The 10105-nt window shown below is 47.9% G+C and overlaps 1 protein-coding gene across 1 annotated transcript; it reads left to right on the top strand.

The window, feature by feature from the left end:
* The first annotated feature begins 2285 nt into the window (after positions 1–2285).
* PRR30 (proline rich 30) lies at positions 2286–4320 on the top strand. The gene is made up of 2 exons (XM_047069328.1): positions 2286–2300; positions 2555–4320. Exon 2 carries the CDS (start codon positions 2912–2914, stop codon positions 4022–4024), a length of 1113 nt encoding a protein of 370 aa, XP_046925284.1. The 5' UTR covers positions 2286–2300; positions 2555–2911; the 3' UTR covers positions 4025–4320.
* The last annotated feature ends 5785 nt before the right edge of the window (positions 4321–10105 follow it).

The following is a 10105-nucleotide window of genomic DNA, read 5'->3' on the forward strand; positions in this document are numbered from 1 at the left end:
AGTCCAGAAAGGTTTACTGAGCACAAACCAAGTAATTAGGGTAATTGGCACAAACTAGGGGAGAGATTCATTAGTGTAAATTGAAATTACTACAGACGTTTTTTGTTTGAACAGCAATCTCCAGATTGGGGTTCTCATACCCCGAGGGGAACATGAATATTCTCCAAGAAGACCCAAGTTCTAGTGTGACCAATTGTCCCGGTTTTTCCAGAACTGTCTTGGTTTTAGCACTAAAAGTCCCATGTTCCAGGAAGCCTCTCGATCCTTGAAGGCTGGATCTCAACTCACATATTTCCTCCTCCGTAAAACTGATGTGCCTGAGATCTTACCTGGTTTTCCTTTCCCACCACCCATAAGTGCCCTTCTGTCACTTTATACAAGCCACGACTCTTACTCATTCCTAAATTTATCATGACTTGCCCTGGACTAAAAAAAAAAAACCTCCAGGGGCGCCTGGGTGGCTCAGTCGGTTGGGCAGCCGACTTCGGCTCAGGTCATGATCTCGCAGTCCGTGAGTTCGAGCCCCCGCGTCAGGCTCTGTGCTGACAGCTCAGAGCCTGGAGCCTGTTTCAGATTCTGTGTCTCCCTCTCTCTGACCCTCCCCCGTTCATGCTTTGTCTCTCTCTGTCTCCAAAATAAATAAACGTTAAAAAATAAAAATAAAAAAATAAAAAAACAACCTCCAGGGCACCTGAAAAAAAGACTATCAGAAATATTGATATGGGCAAAGCCTCCTTTAATACAGGTATCATAGCCCCTTGGAAGGGCATCTAATCTTTCAGTTGTAGATTGTGATGGTTAATTTTATGTGTTAACTTGATTGGGCCATGGGGTGCCCATATATTTAGTTAAACATTAATGAGGGTGTGTCCGTGAGGGTGTTTCTGGCTGAGATTAATGTCTGAATCGGTAGACTGAGTGAAGCAGCTTGCCTCCCTGATGTGGGTGAGCCTCACCCGATCATGCAAGGCCTGAGTAGAACAAAAGAGGCAGAATAAGGGAGAATTCACTCTCTCTGCCTGTCTTCAAGCTGGGACATCAGTTTTCTCTTCCCTTTGGGCTCAGATTTGAACCGGAGCTTACACCATCTGCTCTCCCGGTTCTCAGGCCTTTGGACTTGGGGTAGCTATGCCATCGGCTCTCCTGATATCTAAATTGCAGACTGCAGACCTTCGGACTTCTCGGCCTCCATAGATACATGAACCAATTTCTTATAATATCTATATATCTATCACCGTAAATATATATAATCTATATGTCAATAAAAATAGATACCTTAAATGAAACCATTTTCTAGAGAAACACCGCTAGGATATATCTATATCTATCATCAACCTAGATGTAGATAGCATCAAAAAGAAAAACATGCTTAGATGTGATAGTTGCACAACCTGTGAGTAAACTAGAAAACACCGAATTGCACACTTTAAATGGGTGGGCTGTATGGTATATGAGTTATATCTCATTAAAGCTGCTAAGAAAATAGTTATTAAACTATAGAAGTATATCCCAAATGGGGGAACCAATGTAGAGCACAAGCACTGCTCAGAAAGCAAAAGAAAATAGCAAATTGAAGGGAGAGCCTGGCCCACATAGGCTGTGTGGTTGGAGAGGACCCTGGATGTAGGAAGGGGTAGGAAGTGTAAAGTATATGGGCAGAGAGCAGGGGGAGGATTGGGGCCTGAAAGGGAGACCGAGTGCCCCAAAGAATTTTGTCTGCTTCAGTTTTGTCAAGGACCAGCCTTTGACGATCTCTGAAAGAAGGCCCTAGAGCCTTGAGGAGGAGAGTGTATTATGTCAGCACCTGACCTTTGTGACATAGGCACTAGATGCCAGGGAGAACTTCCCCCAGGGAATGGGGTTCCTGGCTCCCAATGGGGGTGGCAACGCCACCCCTTAGACGAAGCCCGGTCTTCCACAGGCTTTCACCAGCTGGCCCCACTGGTATTGCTGTTTCTGGGTGTGCTCAGCCATCTCAGCCAGGACCAGGCTGAGCCAGAGGACATCAGCATTAGGGGTGACGAGGGGTCACGGAAACCAAAGTGGGCAGGAAACCAGGATGCTTGCAGAATCCTTGATTCAGGTTGAGGACAGCAAAAGCCTGTAACAGAAGACTTCCTCCTGGCTGAAGGAGCACTGAGGGCACGGCTCCAACAGAAATCTGAGTCAGAGTGAGTTTAGGGTGACAGACACTGGGGACAGAGGGGGGTGTATCCACCGTTTGGTGACTGTTCCTCTTTCTCCCAGGTTCCCTCAATTGCTGAAGTGCCTTGCGAAACAGCCTGGAGGAACCCTCATTGGTAAGAGCTCACATCACCAGAACACCCCCAATTTCTAGTCCCATCTCAGCAGCCATCCTTAAGCCCCCTCCTCCAACTCCATTCTACCTCCTACCTCCCTTCTTCTCCTCCTCGGCTCTCACTTTCCGAGGAGCATTTTGCCAGCTCTTGTGACCCCAAAGGTGACATGGATTCAGGGTCTTAGTAAATCAGCCTTCAGAGCCAGAAATGGACCAATTCTCCCAATATCTTAGGTTCTCGTTCTTTCTCTACAGGTCCCATGGGCTGTGTTCTTCCTCCCTGGCCCACCCAGATGATTACTGCTGCCCCTCAGCTCCCAAGAGGCAGCTCTGATTCTCTGTCCCCATATATCCCTCGTCAATGGCTGACTGCAAAGTGAGAGGCCAAGTTTAGATCCAAGTGCCTGCCTGAACACTCGGAGAGCCTAGTGCTACAGGGCTGGGTGTCTCCTTGTCCTCAACCAACAGCAGCACCGACACCAGGCTGGAGTCACACTTGCGCACAGAAGGCCCTGATTTCTCCGCCAGGTCTGGCCTCAGAGATACTGTCCTGATTCTGCTAGGTCTCTAATCTCTGGTCTGAAGGCCCCAGTCCCTTCTGGATTCAAGGCAATGTTGCCTCAAAACAAGGACGAGGTGCTGCCACAGAACACAGCACCCCCTGGGCGCCCCCCTCAGGGCTCCTCACAACTTGTGGACTTGTCTTCTGGCAACCTGCAGCCTCTGCCTCCCCAGCCATCGCTCCCTCCCTCTCACCCACCTTGCTCCCCTCCCCCACGGTCCCACTCTCCTGGCTCCCATTTCTACAACTCTGACTCAGGTTCTGACTTTGTCCTACATCCCTACTCTTCCTCCCTCCCAAGTTCCCCCACTTTCTTTCATCAGAATTACCTCTCTCTCTCCCTCACACGCTCTTCCTCTCCCACCCGCCAGCTATACCCCTCCCTTCCTCCTACTTCTTCCTCCTCTCCCACTCAGCTACAGAACGACTCTCTCCCCCACTCTCACCGTCTGTCTCCTTCCAACCCAGGGTACCACCCCAGCTCCACTGTCACTTCCCCGGCCCCCAGCCTTCCTTCTCCTGGGGTCCACGGGAAGAGGCAGACATGGCCCTGGCACCAGTACAGGGACACCGGGTCCCCTGGGGTGGTGGGGGGATGCGTGGCAAGCCAGAGGGACCCTGCAGAGTTCATGGACCCGGGAGCCCTGGCCCAGGCCCTAGTGGTCCATCTGGGGCACCGCCGCATTGCACGCGACCTGCGGCTACTGCTTTTGCAGCACCTGTGGCTAGGCACAACTGGCCAGGCCCCAGTTGTAGAATATCCTATATGCCTGGTGTGTCTCAAGCCCCGCAGCCCCACGTGCCCCATCCCCAGGTACAAGACCGGACCCCGGCTGCTTGCCTTCCCCCAACTACTGCCCTGTGCGCAGGGCCAGGAATCCGGACCACTCCGCCTAGGCATTGGCTTCGGCCTCCGCCTGCCTCGGGGCCAGGCCAGGGCCTTGCACCTGTTGCCAGAAAGAAGGCCAGAGGAAGTAGGTCCACAGGGCAAGGCCGCTCAGGCCCGTGGGTATCAAACCCGGGCGTCCCAGGCCCCAGCAGCTCACATACCGGTGGCTCAGGCGCGGGCAGATCCAGCCCGGGGCCCACCCTCCCCCACCAGGAGCCTCAGATCTACACACTCTATGCGCTTTTCAGGGCCTTTACCGCAGGCACCAAAATAGGCCACTGTCTCCCTGAAGCCCAGGCTGTCCTCTGCCCGAAAGAGTCCTGCCTCTTCAGAGCCCATTCTCTGAAAGTCGCCACTCTAGTTCCAGAGACAAGGAGGCTCCCTGGAGTACCTCCTCTGAACCCCACTGCCCCCACCAGCCTCCAGAACTCAGGGAGCCCCCGAGACTCCCTGAAGGGCTGGCTGGCCGGAGGTCAGGTGTGTTCTCCAGCCTTGAACCCTGGGAGCCCCTTATGGAGTCTGCTCTCTCCTGGCTGAAGAGGACGAAGGGCACCTGAGACCCCATTCGGCCTTCAGTATATCCAATAAAGCCTGACCCTGCAGAACTTGTGTTTGCGTCCTGCACAGCAGACACAGTGGGTAGCTGAACCTACAGGGGGCCACAACTAAAGAAGGGGAGGGGGAGAGTCAAAGGAACCAGAGCGGCCGGGGAGAGTTGTTACCATATATCTGAGGACGGCATGGGATCCATAAGGCATGAGCACCTGAGATATTCAGAGGGCTCTGCAAGGCTCTTCACACGTTTAATTCAGTTTGGTGGCACAGATAATGGCATCCCCAAAGATGGAGCCGTGGGCCCCTTCCTCGGAGTGCACATTAGTGTTGCAGGATTTTTTACCTCCACACCTGGGATTCATTGTCTCGCCGCTTCAAAGAATGAAGAGGTGGACACAAAATGAGTAGCAGGTAAAAGTTTATTAGAATTTAAGATCAGAAAGAAGAACAGTATGAAAGCTCTCTTTACAGAGGGGCCATTCGAAAGTGAATATCCGTGGACTATAGGCAAGGGTCTTTCTTTTATAAGGTTCTGGTCGCTGCCCCCTGCCCCCCTCCACACACACCCATTCCCTCCCCCCTTGTTCCTTCTCAGGTTTTACCCTTATTGGCTTGATAGCTCTAGGTGCTGGGTTGTCCATTCCTGATTGGCTTGTTTCCACTGTATGAGGTGTGGTCTATGGCCGTACCATTCCTTGTGGGTCATACATTTTATGGTCTACTTATTTTTAATCAGGTCTTTTGTCACATTCCTGAGGGAAACCTGAGGGGGAGTAGATGGTGTCTGTTACATTCCTTTTTTGAAAATAATTTATTTATTTTTTAATTAACATCCAAGTTAGTTAGCATATGGTGCAACAATGATTTCAGGAGTAGATTCCTTAACACCCCTTACTCATTTAGCCCATCTCCCCACCACAACCCCTCCAGCAACGCTCTGTTTGTTCTCTATATTTAAGAGTCTCTTATGTTTTGTCCCCCTCCCTGTTTTTATATTATTTTTTGCTTCCCTTCCCTTATGTTCATCTGTTTTGTATCTTAAAGTCCTCATATGAACGAAGTCATGATATTTGTCTTTCTCCAACTAATTTCGCTTAGTATAATACCCTCTGGTTCCATCCACATAGTTGTAAATGGCAAGATTTCATTCTTTTTGATTGCCGAGTAATACTCCATTGTATTACACCATACCACATCTTCTTTATCCATTCTTCAGTCGATGGACATTTGGGCTCTTTCCATACTTTGGCTATTGTTGATAGTGCTGCTATAAACATGGGAGTGCATGTGTCCCTTCGAAACAGCACACCTGTATCCCTTGGATAAATACCTAGTGGTGCAATTGCTGGGTTGTAGGGTAGTTCCATTCTTAAATTTTTGAGGAACCTCCATACTGCTTTCCAGAGTGGCTGCACCAGTTTGCATTCCCACTAGCAGTGCAAAAGAGATCCTCTTTCTCCGCATCCTCGCCAACATCTGTTGTTGCCTGAGTTGTTAATGTTAACAATTCTGACAGGTGTGAGGTGGTGTCTCGTTGTGGTTTTGATTTGTATTTCCCTGATGATGAGTGATGTTGAGCATTTTTTCATGTGTCAGGTTGGCCACCTGGATGTCTTCTTTGGAGAAGTGTCTACTCATGTCTTTTGCCCATTTCTTCACTGGACTATTTGTTTTTGGGTGTTGAGTTTGATAAGTTCTTTGCGGATTTTGGATACTAACCCTTTATCTGATATGTCGTTTGCAAATATCTTCTCCCATTCCTTCGATTGCCTTTTAGTTTTGCTGATTGTTTCCTTCACTGTGCAGAGCTTTTTGATTTTGATGAGGTCCCAATAGTTAATTTTTGCTTTGGTTTCCCTTGCCTCCGGAGACGTGTTGAGTAAGAAGTTGCTGCGGCCAAGGTCAAAGAGGTTTTTGCCTGCTTTCTCCTCTAGGGTTTTGATGGCTTCCTGTCTTACCTTTAGGTCTTTCATCTGTTTTATTTCTGTGTGTGGTGTAAGAAAGTGGTCCGGGTTCATTTTTCTGCATGTCACTGTCTGGTTCTTCCGGCACCATTTTCTGAAGAGACTGTCTTTATTCCATTGGATATTCTTTCTTGCTTTGTCAAAGATCTGTTGGCCATACGTCTGTGGGTCCATTTCTGGGTTCTCTATTCTGTTCCATTGATCTGAGGGTCTGTTTTTGTGCCAGTACCATACTGTCTTGATGATTACAGCTTTGTAATACAGCTTGAAGTCCGCGATTGTGATGCCTCCTACTTTGGTTTTCTTTTTAAAGATTGATTTGGCTACTTGGGGTCTTTTCTGGTTCCATACAAATTTTAGGATTGTTTGTTCTAGCTGTGTGAAGAACGCTGGTATTATTTTGATAGGGATTGCATTGAATATGTAAATTGCTTTGGGTAGTATCGACATTTTAACAATATTTGTTCTTCCTATCCAGGAGCATGGAATCTTTTTCCATTTTGTGTGTGTGTGTGTGTGTGTCTTCTTCAATTTCTTTCATAAGCTTTCTATAGTTTTCAGTGTATAGATTTTTCACCTCTTTGGTTAGATTTATTCCTAGGTATTTTATGGGTTTTGGTGCAATTGTAAATTGGGTAAGTTCCTTGATTTCTCTTTCTATTGCTTCATTATTGGTGTATAGGAATGCAACCGATTTCTGTGCATTGATTTTATATCCTGCAACTTTGCTGAATTCATGAATCAGTTCTAGCAGTTTTTTGGTGGAATCTTTTGGGTTTTCCATACAGGGTATTATGTCATCTGCAAAGAGTGAAAGTTTGACCTCCTCCTGGCTGATTTGGATGTCTTTTATTTCTTTGTGTTGTCTGATTGCTGAAGCTAAGGCTTCCAATACTATGTTGAATAACAGTGGCGAGAGTGGACATCCCTGTCTTGTTCCTGACCTTAGGGGGAAATCTCTCAGTTTTTGTCCATTAAGGATGATATTAGTGGTGGGTCTTTCATACATGGCTTTTATGATCTTGAGGTATGATCCTTCTATCCCTACTTTCTCGAGGGGTTTTATCAAGAAAGGATACTGTATTTTGTGAAATGCTTTCTCTGCATCTATTGAGAGGATCATGTGGTTCTTGTCCTTTCTTTTATTGATGTGATGTATCACATTGATTGTTTTGTGGATATTGAATCAGCCCTGAATCCCAGGTATAAGTCCCACTTGGTCATGATGAATAATTAAAAAAGAAATTTTTTTTTAATATTTATTCATTTTTGAGACAGAGAAAGACAGAGCATGAACGGGGGAGGGGCAGAGAGAGAGGGAGATGCAGAATCGGAAGCAGGCTCCAGGCTCTGAGCCATCAGCCCAGAGCCTGACGCGGGGCTCGAACTCACGGACCGTGAGATCATGACCTGAGCTGAAGTCGGACGCTCAACTGACTGAGCCACCCAGGCGCCCCAAATAATTTTTTTAATGTATTGTTGGTTTGTCTGTTACATTCTTGAGAGGAATCTTATGCCCAATGAGGTTTACTGTGGTCAGACCCTCCCAGCATTGATCCAAAATATATGTTTTTCCCCATCCAGGGACCTCAGGTCCTAATCTTTCTCTCTCTGCCTATTTTATCCTATCTTTCCCTATCATATTAGGTTAACAAGGATGCATACTGGAGCACCTGGGTAGCTCAGTTGGTTAAGCATCCAATTTCAGCTCAGGTCATGATCTCACAGTTCATGGGTTCAAGCCCCACATAGGGCCCTGCACTGACAGCTCAGAGCCTCAAGCCTGCTTCAGATTCTGTGTTTCCTTCTCTCTCTGCCCCTCCCCCACTTGTGCTTGCTCGCTCTCTCTCTCTCAAAAATAAAGCAATAAACATAACACACACACACACACACACACACACACACGGATGCTTGGGCAGCCAGGGGAGCAGCAGGAGGTGTCTCCTTGAAGGGATGGACATTCCTAGGGTTCACTTGAAGAGAAACATTAAGAGTCCTCATGTTAAAGAGACTTACCCTGCCTGGGAGCCAAGTCACCTCCCTCTGAGGGTGTCAGCGTAGAGCAATCCCCATTCCCAAACCCCTGAATGCATGTGAGAAATAAGGCCACTGACCCAATCAAAGGAGGGACGTGGAGACTCGGAGCACAATGAAGCGAGGATTTAATCAACATTCTTGCAAGAGCGGGTGTGTGATGGACGGGCACATCTGGTGTAGTTACAGCAAACAATTTATTTCCTAGCGTGCAAGTCCCTCCTGATTCCTCATTGGCAGAGTACAATGGAGGTTACAGCCTTACCCAGACTTCGCCTATGCCCACGTAAGGCAAAAAGTAGTCTGTTTGGAACATATGTACATTTCCTGAGGCGACGCAGAGACTTTCAGTCCCTCCTTTGTTCTTTGGCGCATGCTCTCGCAAAGCCTTTGGAAAATAAGCCCGCAAAACGGAGAGGGTTAGAAGAACCAGGAAGTGAAGTGTCTAAGGGTTTGAGACTCCATGGGGGGAGGGGGAGTTCATATAGATTTCCAATAGGTTGTAAGCCTACTGGTAACTAGACAGCTCAGCTCTTATTTGGTATTTCTGAAAATGAATCGTCTCCCTTGTCACAGAGCTGCAAGCATGGCCGGTTCTCACATCCGCCAACCACAGAGGTGAGGTGATTTGTTAAGGTAAACAGTGGTTTCCTCACGCTAGGAAGCAGTGGATTCCGAGTTTGAAGCCAATTTGACTTTAAAGTCCGTGCTGCCTCCATGAAAAGGCAAGAGACACAGTTCAAGTTCCCAAATGTGAAATTTCCAAAGTGTGTGACCCGGGACACATCACTTCCTCTCTGGGGTAAAAGGTAAAGGCTAAACTTGTGTATTGGTGTAGGAAACAAAGGCAAAAGAAAAAATTACATTTCCTTACAACTGACAATTCCTTGAGACAGGCAGAGTGACCTCTGGAAACTCGACTGCCTCCATGTTGACACCTTGCTAAGGGCAAAAGTCAGTCTTACCTTAACATTGTCCCGCCCCTCTAGGATCCTGTAGATCTAATTTAACATATAAAAATTCCTTTGGAATCTTTATCTCTACCCCTCAAGATACATGTTGGCAATCATGCTCCAAGCATATGGCCCACTGATACACATCTGAAGCATCTGTGACTGAGGTTTTACTGACCAGTAATAAATGACGTTTTCCTAACAACAGCCAGCCCCCTCAGGGTCCTGGAAACCTAGCTTCCAAAATACCTTGGAGGCTTACGCTGTCCCTAACCGCCTCTCAACTTGAAAGTCTATCATCAGTCACCCCTCACAGCGCCAGTGCAGCTCTTTCTGCCCAAGGGTCCTGTCCTGGGCTTTAATAAAACCACCTTTTTGCACCAAAGACGTCTCAAGAATTCTTTCTTGGTCATCCGCTCTGACCGCCCCCCCCCCCCACCCACATCAGGTATCACTCCTGAAATGCGGACAACCCTAATCCAAGATTTTTTTTTTTTTAAGATTTTATTTTTAAATAATCTCTACGCCCAAGGTGGGGCTCGAATGGACAACACAGAGATCAAGGGAAGCATGCCCTGGGACTGACAGCCAGGAGCATCCAAGGATTTCTTTTTGTAAAGGTTTATTAGCCTCTTTTAACCTTTATTAGCTCCCCTCCTCCCCCAGAATCACCAAGCACATCCCCTGGAAGGGGAGCCTGCCTCTTTGGCCCCACGCAAACACGACGGAGACTCACGACCCAGGCGGACAGAATCTTGGCGCGGGGCTTGCGTCATCCCGATGCCCGCTAGTGCTGACGCGTATTGGCGGGCCTGCGCCTGCGCAAGGAGAGCCCAGGGCTAAGTGCGC

This window comes from Lynx rufus, unplaced genomic scaffold (genome assembly GCF_022079265.1).
Source record: "Lynx rufus isolate CCGP_SWC_20201006 ecotype Redwood Valley unplaced genomic scaffold, mLynRuf1.p SCAF_8, whole genome shotgun sequence".
NCBI classification, from domain to species: Eukaryota; Metazoa; Chordata; class Mammalia; order Carnivora; family Felidae; genus Lynx; species Lynx rufus.